This window comes from Macrotis lagotis, chromosome 1, assembly GCF_037893015.1.
Source record: "Macrotis lagotis isolate mMagLag1 chromosome 1, bilby.v1.9.chrom.fasta, whole genome shotgun sequence".
NCBI classification, from domain to species: domain Eukaryota; kingdom Metazoa; phylum Chordata; class Mammalia; order Peramelemorphia; family Peramelidae; genus Macrotis; species Macrotis lagotis.
Window position 1 is genome coordinate 913,755,139 of NC_133658.1, and position 15,578 is coordinate 913,770,716.

The 15,578-nt window shown below is 42.3% G+C and overlaps 1 protein-coding gene across 1 annotated transcript in view; it reads left to right on the top strand.

Moving 5' to 3' along the window:
• The first annotated feature begins 14,953 nt into the window (after window positions 1-14,953).
• The window catches only part of LOC141509020 (putative small intestine urate exporter), a 78,805-nt gene continuing 78,180 nt past the window's right edge, over window positions 14,954-15,578 (top strand). Inside the window, 1 exon segment of the mRNA XM_074218193.1 lies at window positions 14,954-14,976. Coding sequence (XP_074074294.1) covers window positions 14,954-14,976 — 23 coding nt within the window.

Genomic DNA, 15,578 nt, shown 5'->3' on the forward strand with positions numbered 1-15,578 from the left:
GAGACAATCTGGTAGTACTATGAACATAAACCAGTGGTGATGAAGACAGTTGGTTGCTAGGTGGATGGGGAAAGTCTGCTTAGATGTTAGACCTCCTCAGGTAAAAAGGCAGTTCAAATGCTTTCTTGTTCAGTGTCCCTCCATGGACACCTTCCTTTCCCATGACTATAACCACTTCTCAGCCAGCTCTGCTTACAGCACCATTGTATGTGGGTTCTCCCCCTTCAGTCTTTGTCCTGATGTCCATCGTGCAGTTGCCATCCACATACAGGCTGTCTCTGATTACTGAGCACTTCTTTGCCCCCAGAGTCAAATGATTGGTGAAGAAAGCCTCTGAGTCACTGCCCATGTCATGTCTATTTCAATTGGCATGATGCTCTGAAAGATGCCCCCGGTGGTGGCTGCCCACCAGAGTCAAAGACTGCAAGCTATTTTTCACTTTTTTTTCATTTTTGTTCTTTTTGTTCTGTGACATCTTTCATAATGGAATAATGGGGAAATATGTTTTACCTGATCTCATATGTATAATCTGTATAAAAGTAGTCATTTTGGGAGGGGGAAAGGCAAAGGAAAGAATTTTTAATTCAAAATTGTAAAACCTTCATATTAAAAGTTATCATTTGTTGTAATTGGAAAAAATTAAAATATTTTAAAATCAGATAAACTGTTATGGATTTTTTTCATTTTCTCATATGTAAAAAGAGGGGATTGACTAATGAGCTTCTAGTCCCCACTTCTAGCTCTAGATTCAAGACCCCTTCACTTCATTCTCAATGACAGTCATCCAAATTCAAGTACTTAATACCTCTTTCTTTAACTGTTGGAAAAACCTGATTTATCTTCTACCTTACCATCTTTCCCTCTAAACAACCTTCAGTAAATAGTTATTGGAAAAAGGAACAGCCTCTAATCAAGCATGTTTCACAAAATGAGTGTTAAAGGGTGGATTAGAACTCAGGTCTTCTAGAATCTAAATCTGTTGTGCCAAGCTACCTGTCTTTATCAAATTGAAATGCTCTTTATTTCTGATGTCATCATCTAAGAAATTCAGACTATATGGTTTTAATGAATGCTGATAGACTCAGAACTTTTCCTAGGCCCATATCCCAGAGTTAACTTCTGTTCCCAAACATAGGAAGGGCTTCTCAATTGTTTCCAAAGATTTGATTGATCAGGTGAGGTGGTAAGGGGGAATTGAAAGGAGGAGGTAAAGGGAAGAGAACCAGTCATCATAGGTTCTGGATTTATATCTGAGACACCCTAACTCATTTTCAGAAAATGAAACTAAGACCCAGAATTAACACAGATACTTAGTGTCAAATATGGAATCTGAACTACAATGGAAAGACTGGCTGTACAGTCAAATACTGTCTCTTATGAAGGGATCTGATAAAGAAACAGTCTGTTTCTGAGGTTTCAAATATTAGCTTCCCAGATTCACTCTCTCCTTCTAGAAAGAATTAAAGAGATTACAGTGTTGATACAAATTTAGAATACTGTCTGAAACATTCAGAGGAAACATTTGATAACTACTTACAAAGATAGTGCTTTTTAAAATATATTTTATTGATATGGCTTTCTCCTTTACAAGAATTTCATCCAGTGTTCATCCCCCATTCTCTCCCAGAATGTTCTCTCAGATTACAAATGACGTTCTGAAACAGTGTAAATGAGAAAAAGAAAAGGAGCAAAGTGTAAACATAATAAATCTGTACAGACATAGACTCACAAACCCACACACACAAATTCAATATTGTTGCTTTGAGATGGTTCTTAACCTGAACTGGTTCTTAAACTGAAATATTTTAGTAGCCTTTCAGTCATTTCAACAAGGAAAATGGTAGAAAGGTGGAATGGAGTTGGCTTCCTTGTGTAAAGACTTCCGAGTCCAGATAGCAACTTGAACAAAAAAGCAGGAGAGAAATAGGGAGAGAATCTGAGGAAACACTCCCCATCAAAGCCTACTGCCATCTTGGCTTCAAATATGAGTGCACATGGGCAGCCTAGGGTTTCCTGATGTCATTAACAAAGTGCCCCCCTTGTTCAATCCACAACAGCAAAAGCCAGAGGAACTGCAGCTGGGATCCTGGTCTAGTTCCATCTATCCAGCAAGGTCTTTCTCCCTATTGTTCCAAATCTGTAAGTGAGATGGGTACCATGAGATAATCTTACAAATCTTTCAATTTGGGAGGAAGACAAAACAAACCCAGAAATCTTCCTAGATTAAATGAGGGGAGCAAAGGAAACAGAAAGTATTCTTCATTAGAATTGCCTTCAGTTCCATTCCTCTCTGGGTCAGCAGAAGCACAGATGGTGGCACCATCAACCAAAGTGAAGGCTGAAGGTGAGGCTTCCTGATCTTTCTGTTGACTTCTTACTTCACACTCTTTGTGCTCTTCTTCTTCCTTCTCCTCTTTCACCTGTGAAGTTTTTTCGCTTGTCTCTGCACCTTTTGTGGAACTGAGTTCTGATATAGTTTTCATTTTGTGAAGGTGGTTGTCACCAGTGGGCATTTCTTCTTCCTGGAATTTGTCTGTAAAAAAGAAATAGAGCATGGATCATGTGAAGAGAGAGTCAACTGAAGTTTTCTCAAAAATGGGACAAAATTATGTGGGGAAAACCAAACTGACAAATGTTCAAACTGGCAGTATCATTACATTTGAATTATTTCAAAATTAACAGTTCCTATTTGGGCTCCTTTTTGTCTTTCTTTCTTGTATTCACTATAGACTATTCCCTAGTTTTGGAGCCCTGCTCAAGCCTCTTCCATCTCCCCCTCTCCATACTCACCATAGACAACTCTGTAGACATCATTGGAAGCATCATCATGGCTCTGATTGTCTCTGTGGTCACTGCTGTTGTCATGCTTGTTCTTGCTGCTGACCTCAGAATTGTCACCATCACTATCCTCAAAGTTGATGTCTTTGGTGTCACCTGTCTGGTCGTAAGTACACCTAAGGGCATCTTCCAAGTCTTCAAAACGCCTTGGGACAAACTTGGGTGGCAAAGGAAGCATGACAAATTCTTCATAGCTCTGGTCTCCTCCAATGTAGTCTGGGTCACTTGATCCTGACATGGTGACATCTATGGGCATCATAGGGCCTGAAAGTGATGCTTTATCATCTTCAGACTGGTGTCGTGTTTCCTTCTCTTTCTGTAGTTCTCCTTTCATTTTTCCCACTTCCACAGCTTTTTCTCTTCTCTCTACAATTTGTCTCTGGGAGAGCTCACAGGCTCCTGCGAAGCTGAGAATGTGGAGGTAAGAACTGTACACTGCTGTAAAAAATGAAGAATAAAATGGATTAGCAGTAGATCTCTGGGCAAGTATTCCCAACTATGAACAAAATCACAGTACAAATGATGCAAGAGGGAAATTATAATTCATATGGAATTGCTTTCTACTTTGTAAGCTTTTTTTCTCAGATTTTTCAAGGCAATGGGGTTAAGTGGCTTGCTCAAGGCCACATAGGTAGGTAATTGTTTAGTGTCTGAGGCCAGATTTGAACTCAGCTACTTCTCATTCCAGGGCCAGTATATTTACAACTCTGAATTTAAGATTCATAATCTCACTCACTTCCCATAACAACTCTCTGAAACATATCCATCCCTTCCCTCTAGTCTTTCTTTGTATGTCCCCTCCCCCTATTTCCTCAGTTCAAGGCCATCAATTCATTCTGTCCTGGATGTCTCTGATGCTATTGGATTAAGGCCCCTCTGCCTATCTTCCTCCTCTCAAATCAGTTAGACATCTTCCTCACCTCTCTCATGAAGAGTAACCCTTTTCCCCGTCAAGACAAATCCTTTCTATGTGCATCTCTGAAGGCAGGCTTTCTCCAGTAAATTTTCATTCCATCCTCCTCACCCTCTCTAATCTTCATCCTCTCCCACTCCGTTAACTCCCAACCCTCTTATTACAAATAGATCCATCCATTCCCCAATCCTAAACTAACTTTCCTTCATCACACTGCTATCTCTCAAGTCTGGTTTCTCTCCAATCTCCTCCAGAGCCCAATTACTTCTCTACAGTCTTCTTGGATGGTTCTTAAATCAACCCTTTCTTCACAATCTTCTTGGCTTGTCCTTCACCCAAGTCTCCTGTGCTTAGCACACAGACTGGATTATGCCAAGTGCTCTCTGTTGCCTTGCTCATTGAATGGATGCCTAATGAGGTCACAAGTTTTCCCAAATAAAGCAAATGGTGCACTATTTCTCCAGTGTCATTTGGGGAATAGTTCAGTAGGTCTTCCATGAATTCATGAAACCCATTCTACCTAGTCCAGTTACTTCTCAGCTAATTAGTAGGGATGCCATCTTAACACTGCTTCCCTTTAGTGGGCCAGGTCTTTTCTCACCATCCTGCTCAGCTTATGGCTTAGAACTGAAATTCTCTGAATAATTGACTCTTAAAAGATGTCTCAATGAGGATACTGCAACCATGAAATTCCCTATTTTGGCAGAGGTAAACTAAGGCAGGAAGAATGAATTTGTCTTGTTGAGGGAGCTAGAACCCTATCCCAGCCACTCGGTCAAATTCAGTCACTTCATTGCCATTATATTGCAATTCAAAGAAAAAAAACCTTCTCCAAGAGGGAAATTTCTTTCTGATGACTTACCTTTGATGTTCTTCCAGGAGGTTTCTCAGCCAGGAATACAGCTTCAGTTGGATTCTCTGCTGTGAGAAAGAATCATTCAAAATGATCTGGGACTGGCCTTTTATATGGTTTTCCTAAAGAATCTTCCTCCTTGATTCATTTACGTTGTGAAGGTGTGAATCCTTATTCTTATCATGAGTGACAGAAGAATGAAATCCCTTTTGTCCCACCACTCCCTTCCCAGGATTGCTAGTTCCCTGATTTCTTCCCTTCCCTACTTAGTTCTCCCCTTAGACCATCATCTAATTACCTTTAACCCTGAGGTACTTCCTGCAGACAACTCAACTATATATTCCCCAGAAAGGAAGACTCTCAATCACATAATCACAAGTATTTGATTTTCTTTTTTCTTTTTTTATGTTTTGGCAGGGCAAATGGAGTTAAGTGGCTTGCCCAAGGCCACACAGTTAGGTAATTGTTTAGTGTCTGAGGCTAGATTTGACCTCAGCTACTCCTAATTCCAGTGCCACTGATTCACCTAGTTGCCCTCATGTATTTCTTCAGTATTTTCCAGGTATCAACTTCTTAGGGAAAGGAGGGCTCCAGTCTTCTTGGTATGAAGAGAGCTTTCACAAGCAGGAATTCATACAGATTGCTTAATATCTGAGAATACCATTCTGATATAACTGGGGAAATTCAGCCAAGACTTAAGCCTCACTTTTTCTGACCTGTTGATTATTGGAGGGAGTCAAGTCCTCCTCAATTACCACAGAGATGTTCATCTCCTGAAATCAAGAAACAAGGTGTCAGAAGAACAAACAGAGAGAAATGGGCTTCCCTTGGCTCAGGACCCTTTGACAGAGGTGTATGTAGAATCAGATGATAATGTAGAGGAAGCTACAGTACTCCATTTAAGGGAGTGAACCTACTTCCAGGCTAAACATGTACAGCAACAGCCATAATGAATATGACTGGACTTGAGGGGGTGCCTTCTCAGAAGGGCAATGACCATATCAAAGAGAAATATTGAAGTAGAAAAAAATACCATGTATACAAGCATAAGGTCATAAACAACCATGATCATTTCAAAGTCAAAGACCCAGAAAGAGCTCCTGTTTCTGAGACTTCTCCCAGGTACAGTCACAGCTGTACTAATATCCAATATTGACTTGGCATTTTAAACTTTGCTAAACTTCTTTTATGTATCTGCTTCCATCTGTATTGGACAGCTACTCTTTCTGGTAGGGTCTATTATGTACATTGAGGTTGGAGGAGGCAAAGAAACTGAAGACATTACCCAGTTTCTTCCAAATGTCAAGTTTTTGAGGTAGGATTGAAACTCAGGTGTTTCTGATGCCAAGGTATCATTCTAAACCTAAGACTCTTTGATTTGGTGGGCTCTCAGACCTTTTGCTTAGCAACCCATTCCTTTTTTCAAGTTCTCTCTCTATTTTATTTTTTTTATTTTATTTTGAGTTTTATAATTTTTCCTCTAGTATTACTTTCCTCCCCACCACCCAGCACAGAAGGCAATTTCCCCATCTTTACATTGTTTCCATGGCATATTGATCCAAATTGAATGTGATGAGAGAGAAATAATATCCTCAAAGAAGAAACATAAAGTATAAGAGTTAGGAAGATTACATAATAAGATACCAGTTTTTTTTCTAAATTAAAGGCAATAGGGGTGGCTAGGTGGCATAGTAGATAAAGCACCAGCCCTGGAGTCAGGAGTACCTGGGTTCAAATCTGGTATCAGACACTTAATAATTGCAAAGCTGTATGACCTTGGGCAAGTCACTTAACCCCATTGTCTTAAATAAATAAATAAATAAATATCTAATGTGTCCTATAGGGTTCCCATTATGAAGAGTTATTAAAATGGAATCTATGACTTTTCCAAGCCCAAATAGTCTAATCCTTCAAGTGTTAATTAAAACAAGGGTTTGAAATAGAGCAAAGATTTGAAGGTTACAGATCTCTTTTCTTCCAGGACTAGGATTTTCTTCAGGGTAACAATTTTACTTTACTGGGCCCTTTGGGTAGCCAAAATGCCTGAACATTCTCAAATTCCTTTCTATATCCTTATCATATCAATAAGACATAACCGTTAAGTACAGGATCAAAATAAAATGATAGAAAATATAATAGATATGTAATTTCCTCTCTAGGGTTTATTATGGAAGCATCTATCCCAAATGACAAACCCAAACAGAGAGAGGGAGAGGGAGAGAGAGAGAAGGAGGAAGTGTTTAACCACAAACAAATGATAAGGAAAGTCATTAACCTCCTTGGAGTCTATGTATTAGGTGCAATTCCTTATCTAAAGCTAAGGTATCTAAATGAGTAAGAATTGTTATCTTCTTGAACATAATGTATTATTAGGGCAAGACAAATTTTCCTGCTTCCTAATCATTTGTCTTCCCAAGCCTGTAATTAACACAGTGGGAGATAACATTTCATTTCTTAGAACAGAAAAAAAATCAGATTTTTTTTTACAAACCAAGAATATAGATTTGAAATGTGTATTAAATTTTCTCATGAGGTAGAGGGCTCTCCCACTCAGCAGGGTGGGAGAGGATGAATATTAGAGAACCTGGTGATGATACTACAATCTGCTGAGAAAAGGGATAAGAGTATAAGAGGACCTAACCCAAGAGGATAATGGGCTGGATAAGGGGTGCCTATAAAGAGATAGTCTTGGCGGAGAGAAGGGTTACTCTTTTTTTTAATTAATGTTTTACTTTTCCAAATACATATTATAAAACTTTTTCAACATTCATCCACATGAATATGCATATTTCTAAGTTACAAAATTTCCCTCCAGCCTTCCTTCCCCAATCCCTCCCCTCAGCAGTGAACAGTCATGTTAATATTGAGTTTACATATTTGTGTTAAGATGGTTTACAGATTAGCCATTTTTGATATGAGGAATTAGGATTAAGGGAAAGAAATACATAAGAGGTATTTTTTAGAAAAGTAAATGTAGTGTTCATCACATTCAGAGGGATTTTGTTTTATTTTGTGTTTTTTCCTCTCCATGAGTATAGCATGGAAGGATTAATTACTCTTAATGAAAGGATGGTACAAGAAAACTTCTTCATGAGGGAGGGGTGGGGAGAATATTTATTTAAGAGGAAGAATCTAGGCAGAGGGCTTTTGAGAAACTTGGTAATTGGAAGAACCTGGGCAATGAATTGAGTTCATTGGCCTCCTCTAGGCTCTGTCCTGATCTGTAAAATGGACATAATAGACCCTACCAGAAAGAGTGGATGTCAATCATCAGAGAAACCAGATGTCCAAAGGAACATTATCAAAACTTTTAATGTCAGATAAATAATGGATATTAGCATAGCCATAACTGCGACTGGGAGAAGCCTTAAGCTTATGAACCCTTTCTGGGTGTTTGGCTTTGAAATGATCAGGGACTTTTGTGAGCTGTTGCTTTTGTACTTTGCTTGGAAATGATCATTGTATTTCAGAAAAGAAACGCCCTCAAGCCCAGTTAAGTTCCTTATGGCTGTTATCCTTTTAGTTGACCCAAAAGGAGGGTTCATTCCCCTAACTAGAATACTGGAACGCCCCATACAAACTCAGCCAGCTCCATGCAGGCATGGCAAGTGGTCCTGAGCCAAGGGAAGCCCTTCATTTCTGCTAGCTCTTTGGCTCCTTGCTTCTTGATTCCATGTGCTTCACTGGTTGGACCTCTCTGTTCCAGGGTCGGGGCGGGGGGGATTGGGGAGGATTTGACTCCCTCCAGTTTTCAACTGGTTATTCTGCACTTGAAAGATCAGAAAAAGGGAAGCTTGACCCTTGGTTGGATTCCCCAGATATACCAGGATGCTGCTCCCAGAGGAGACACAATCTGTGTAACCATTGGTGTGAAAACTTTCTTCACTGCCCAGAAGACAGGAATCCTCCTTTCTCTAAGCAGATGACACTTAGCAAGTGCTAAGGAAACTCAAAAGATTCATTGATTGAGATTCACTGTTTCTGGGAAGTGAATATTTGGGTTGTGATCAGGAAGTGTCTCAGGGATAAAGGTAACTAGCTGAGGTACTAAGGAGAGGACTGGCTGAGGAGGGGGAGGAAGCACAGAGATGTCAACTTTTGGGAGGGAGTAGTGAGACAAAAGAATTTCTCTCCTTTGTCACTCACTCTAAGGATGGGGATTAACACCTTTGTAATGTAAATTGCACAGGGTTATAAATCCCTAAGGGAAAGCCCATAAAAGGCCAGGCCCAGATCAGTTTGAGAGATTCCTGTCCAGAGCAGAGGTGCTAACTGGAGCTGCATCCTGACTGAGAATACTCCTGGAAGGACATCACAGGTAAGTCATCAAAAAGAATATTCCCTTCTGGTGAATGACTCTTTCTCTGACTTCCAAGACAAGAGAAATATAGTGTCCTCAAGGGATATGTAGGCAATGAAGTGACTGGATTTGACTGAGTGGTTGGAATATGGTTTTAGCTTCCTGACAAAAACAAATTCTTTTCTCCTGTGTTAGGTTCTCCCCCCCTGCCAAAATAGGACATTTCATACTTGCAGCCTTCTCCTTCCCTCAATCTTTAGGGCCAAATATCCAGACACTGTAAATTCTATACCATAAAGTGAGCTGGGTGATGATCAAAGACCAGGGCAACTCAAGGGGAGTAGTATCAAGATTTGTATCCCTACTAAGTAGCTCTGGATTATTTGGGCTAGCAAGAATGGGATTCACTCTGAATTTGAGGAAAACTTCCTGAGCTATCCCCCAAATGACACTGAAGAAAGAATGACTTAGTTGCTCTCTTTGGAAGACCTGTGATCTCAGTAGGAACCCAGACAAGGAAAAAGAGAGTAGAAAGCTCTTGGCTTGTACCAGTCAGTATGCAAAATACAGAAGACTTGTGTGAAGAACTAAGAGGACTTTGAAGGAAGAGTTGGGTATAGAACCATCCAAGAAGCCTGTAGAAGAGGAAATGGGTCATAAAGCAGCCAAAATGACTGTGGAAGACTTTGGTGAAAAACCATACTTGAGAGAGAGTTGTGTCAAGAAAGAGAATTTGTTTAGGGTTGGGGACAGGATGAAGCTGTTTGTACTCATAGGGTAGGAGTCAGGAGAGTAGGAGAGGATAAAGGACAGAAAGAGTAGGGAGGATAGAGTAAACAATCTATTGGAGAAAGGCTGGTAGGAGGGATGCATGCACAGGGGTTTGTCTTGATAGGGAGAAGGGTTACACTACATGAGAGAGAAAGGTGTCAGGATGGGGGAGATGTTTAATTGATTTGAGAGAAAGAAGATAGTTAAAGGGAATTTAAAGCAAAAGTATCAGTGACATCCAGTTGACATAGTTAATGGCCTTAAACTGAGGAAATAAGGGGAGAGACAATTCTAAGAGAGTCCTTACCTAAGAGAGGGAAGGGATGGATGTGTTTTGGAGAGTTGTTATTGGATGTGAGATTATGAATCCCAAATTCAGATTTGCAAATGCATTGTAAAAAGCTTACAAAACAGAAAGCAATTCAGTATGAATAATAATTTTTCCCCTTGAAACACTTGTAGTGTCATTTTATTCGTGGTTCATATACTTGCTCTTAGATCTACTGACAATCCATTTTCTTCTTCATTTTTTACAGCAGTATACAGTTCTTATCTCCACATATTCACATACCCTGTGTTCTCCCAACATAAATTGGAGAGAGAAGAGAAAAAAAGTTGTGGAAGTGGGAAGAATGAAAGGAAAAGTACAGAAAGAAAAGGAATCAAGAAACCAGTCTGAAGATAATAAAGTATCACTGTCAGGCTTCATGTTGGCCACAGATTCTACCATGTCAGGAATAAATGACCCAGACAACATTGGAAGTGACCAGAGTAATGAAGAAGCCTTTGCTATGCTTTCTTTGTCACCCCAGTTTGTCCCAAGACATTTTGAAGACTTGGAAGATGCCCTTAGATGTGCTGACAATCCACCTTCCAGCCAGACAGGTGACAGTGAAAACAACAGCATTGAGGATAGTGATGCTGACAGTCCTGAGGTCAGCAGTAAGTACAAGCATGATAGCAGCAGTGATCACAGTGACAATCAGAGCCATGATGCTGCCAATGATGTCTACAGAACTGGCTATGGTGAGTATGGAGACGGGGAGATGGGAGCATCATGAGAAGGGCTCTAAATCTTGAGAGCTACCTGTAGTAAATACAAGAATGAAAGTGTGAAGGAGCATAAAAAGAAACGGTCAATTTTGAAATAATGTAAAAAAGTATTTACATCGAGTTTTTCAACATGTGTCAATAAAAAAGGTAGAAGAGAATATTATCTGCACAAAATTTTGTTCCATTTTTGAGAATACTTGAGTCTATCCACTCTTCACATGATCCATCCTCTATTTCTTCTCTTTTATAGACAAATTCCAGGAAGAAGAAATGCCCACTGGTGACATCCACCTTCACAACATGAAAACTGAATCAGAACTCTGTTACACAAAAGATACAGAGAGAAGTGGAAAAGCTTCAGAGGTGAAAGAGTTGAAGGAAGAAGAAGAGCACGAAGAGTGTGAAGTAAGAAGTCAACAGAAAGATCAGAAAGCCTCACCTTCAGGCTTCGCTTTGGGTGATGGTGCCACCATGTCTGCTTCTGGTGACCCAGAGAGAAATGGAAGTGAAGGGAATTCTAATGAAGAACTCATTCCCTTTTCTCTGTCCCTCCCTTTTGATCAAAGAAGATTTGGGGATATGTTTTGTTCTCCTCAATTTAAAGATATGCAAGATATTTTCATGCTTCCTATCTCACTAACAGATTTAGAACAATAGGGAGTCAGAACTTGCTGGACAGATGGAACTAGAACAATGTACCAGATGCAATTCCTCCTCTGGCTTTTACTTTTGTGAATTGAACAAGGGGGCACTTTGTTAATGCCATCAGGAAACCCCAGACTGCCAATGTCTCATCAGATGTCATGACTTCCCAATTACAAGCAAAGATGGCCATAGGCTTTGATGGGAAGGTTTTGCTCAGATTCTCTCCCTATTTCTCCCCTGCATTTCTGTTTCTCAGCTTGCTAATGGGACTCAGAAATCTTCACACAGGGGAAGTCAGGTCCATTGTACCTTTCTACCCTTTTCCTTTAAGTGATATTGGAAAACCAGTAAAAGCTCAAGAGGACAACAGTCTAAAGGAAACAATACTGACTGAACAAATTATACATGATACACATCCCGCAAGAGAGATAAAAGAAGATTCCCCCTATCCCACCACTAAGGAGAGATGGGAACTATGTGGCTATGTGCATGTGTCTCTGTATGATTATTACCTTTAACTTTTTCTGTTTTACTTTTTCCCATTAACACTGTTTATAAAATTCATTTGCAATCTGAGTGAACATTCTGGGAATCAATGGGGGCTGCATATTGGATGAAATTTTTGTAATGGAGAAACACATGTCAATAAAATATGCTTTGAAAACACTGTGTTTGTAAGTAGTTATTAAGCCTTTCCTCTGAATGCTTCAGACAGTGCTCTTTTTAGAATCTCACTATTTAGCATCAATCACTTTCTTTGCAGGTGGAGAAATTGAGAGCCTTCCTAGAATCCCCTGAACCTCTTAGGTTGAAGTTAAATAAAGGCATTTTTTTTTTTGCTGGAGCAGCTTCTTACAATCCTTGTAAAGGAATTCCTTCTCTTTGCTCTCTCTCTATTTAAAAAAAAAAAAGGAGGCATGGGCCGGCGAAATCAAGTCACAAATAATTAAGTGCCAAGGTCACTACCCTCAAAAACAACAAATATAGAATATACAAGGGATGAGCACCCAAACAAAAGTTCTCTAAATGTTGGGTACCAGAAATCTACAGGTTTGAAACCGTGGTAAATTACAAGGAATATTTGGACCTAAACCCAAAACCCTTCAAAAATGGACAAATTGAATTGAAAAGTGGTAGATCAACAGTATGCCAAGGCCATAACTATGGCTAGTCTCAAAACCTGGCCTAGCCTTTTTCATGGATCGTGTTATGCAGGGCTATTAAAAGGTAATCGATGAAGTTCCCAATCAGTCTAAATATCCAGCAGTGGATTTCAACAGGAGTCTGAAAGACAAGAGACATGAAGAAGCTGAGAGGTTTCACATTAGAGTAAAAAAAAAGCTGTTTGAATGGAGGGGAGCGGGGGAAGGCAAGAGGGAATGAGTGAGCTTTCATTCTCATTTGAAATGGCTCAGGGAGGAAATGACATGCACACTTAATAGGGTGAGGAAATCTGTCTTGCCCTGGACAAGGATGGGAGGAAAGGGATGGGATGAGGGGGGAAGGGGGGAATAGGTGACAGAAGAGAGGGAAGATCCAGGGAGAGGGTACTCAGATGCAACATATATTGGACAGGGTCAGGATGAAAGGAGAGAGAGAATAGAATAAATGAAAGTTGGGAGGATTAGAGGGAGGTACAGTTAGTAATGGCAACTGTGGGAAAAATATTGAAGCAACTTCTCTGGTGGACTTATCATAAAGGAAGCAACTCACCCCAGAGACAGAGCCATTGAAATCTGAACACAGACTAAACTATTCTCTCTCTCTCTCTCTCTCTCTCTCTCTCTCTCTCTCTCTCTCTCTCTCTCTCTCTCTCTATCTATCTATCTATCTATCTCTTTCCCTCCTTGAGGTTTCCCTTCTTCTTCTTGGGGCTTAGGGGGTCTATGTTTATTCTTATGTTTAGTGTTATTACATTCAATTTATATCAATGTATGGCATGGAAATAATGTAGAGACTGTCAGACAGCCTTGGGGGGGGAGAGGGCAAAATCTGAAGAATTCAGAGGCTTGCAGAAAAAGCTGGGTACATATTACTATTGTATGCCATTGGAAAACAAATAAAATGTTAAAATAAAAAAAAAGAATGAGAAGAGAGACTTGAAAAGTTGTGGCCGATCAACAACAGCCCTCCAGTTTGCCTGGCCTGACCTTGCCTGTCCAGAACAATCTTCAGGGCGTGCCAAGGGGCCCCATCGAGCTGTCCAAGGACCCCTTGCAATGGAAGGAACCAAGCTTAGAGGGACTGGGGGTGGGGTGGGGTGTTGAGTGCCCCGGAGCCTCGGGCCAATGAATTCCAGCTCCGCCCAAGCGGGACTGATTGCTTCCATAAAAGCCCAGCTGAGGCCCGGGATTCACATTCCCTGGCTTTTCGAGTTTTCTGCAGCCGCGTCTTCAGGCTCGCAGCCCCGCTGCCCCTCTGTTCTGCTTGTGGGGGAAGGACCCTCTGTCGCCCACCAAATGGAGGACTCTGCCGCATCCCGGAGTTGCCCTTCCGCTGTGCTTTTGGGAGAACGCCCCTCTGTCGCCAAGCAAATCCAAGACCTCTGTGCTCTGAGACCCAGAGGATTCCGTGGCATCCCGGAGCTGGCCTTCCAGCTCTGGGCTCTGGCCAGCAGGTGCGAGCAGGACCAAGAGAGGCCTTCCCGTACCTGTAGAGGTGCCCCTAGGCTGAGCTTCATCCGGCGAACACCCCTACACGGGCACTACCCCCACCCCAGCCCTCGGCAGTCGTGGGCTGTCCAGGAGCCATGCTGCAGTCCGAAGCCTTGTTGGAGGAGCTGATGGAAGCGCTGACGTCTCTCTATGGGTCGGGCTTCTTCCGGCTGTGTGGTGAGCTGTCCCAACTGCAGCACGACTTTCCCCGTTTGGCCACTCAGATCCTGCACGACGTCTGGGTCTGGGAAGGCTTGCTGGAGGTGGGCCAGGGCCCGCCTGCCCAGCTGCTTCTGGTCCATATCTGGGCTTCCATCCTGGAGCTCGATTTCGACCTGATACACACATCGCTGGACAGCCTGTCCAGAGACGTGATCAAGCGCAGCCTAGGGGCCAGGCCGGCCTCCGCGCTGTGCCTGCTGGCCGAGGCTTGCAGCTTGCTGGCACAGGCTCAGCCGGGGGTCCTGCTGGACAGGCTCAGCGAGCTGGAGGACCAAGGCATCTTCTCGCAGCCCACCCCTTCTGACGTGGCCACCCTGGCTGCCCTTTACACTGCTCCCTCCATGCTGCCCAGCCACCTGGCCGCGGCCAGCAGTCTGGATCATCTCTGCCATCTCTCCAGCCTACTCTTCTCCATGAGCCGGCCACACGTCCTGCAGCCACTGCACTGCCTTCAAGGCCTTTTAGACGTGCTCCAAAGCCCCCAGTGCTGGGCCATTCTGCAAAGCCACATTCTCTCCTGGTTGTCTCCACATCCCCCTCCACGGCCACCCAAACAAAGCAGCCACACTCGCCTGCTGCCTTCTGCCTATGGCACTCAAACCTCATGCCCTGCTCCATCCTCTAGGAATTCTGTCCAAACACCATTCCAGCTTGCCAGGCCATATTACTTCTTCTTCGGCCCGAGCTCACATGCCTAGGACAACATGGGCGAAGCCCGGCATGTCTAGTGAGCCCTGGAGATACAGGGCAAAACACCCCCTCCATGCCGTGGCTTGTAGCCATTGCCTACCCCAATGCAGACACTGCAATATTCCTTCTGCACAACCAGGCTCATACTGACCTCCTGCTTCCACAGTTCTTGCACTGACACACACAAATAACCACACAAGCATATATAAACACAGAGATATACCCTACAAATCTTTCCCCACCCTTTTCTTGTTTCCACTAGCAGGACTAGGTCATCTCTGACTTACAGGGTTGTTGTGCCCCATCTTGAACCATCCTCTCCATCATCTCTGGCCTGTGGGGCACTTCAAAATCCCGCATCCCACCCACGACAAGAAAACCTTTGGACCAGCAGGATTATATCAAGTGCTAAACCATAACCCTATATGTGCCTTCCTTGTCCATGACTTGCACATTCTCTCTAGCATTCTCTCCCTTTCTTTCCTTCAACGTTTTTCCACCTCCCATTTCAATGGTCCCCTTCCAAGCCTTTGCCTGTCCTTTATCTCCATGGATTCTGCTTGGCCTCATCCAAACCTCCTCAGTGAAGCGACCCCCCACCAACTAAACTTGTCCTGCAGGATTCTATAACAAGCTAAA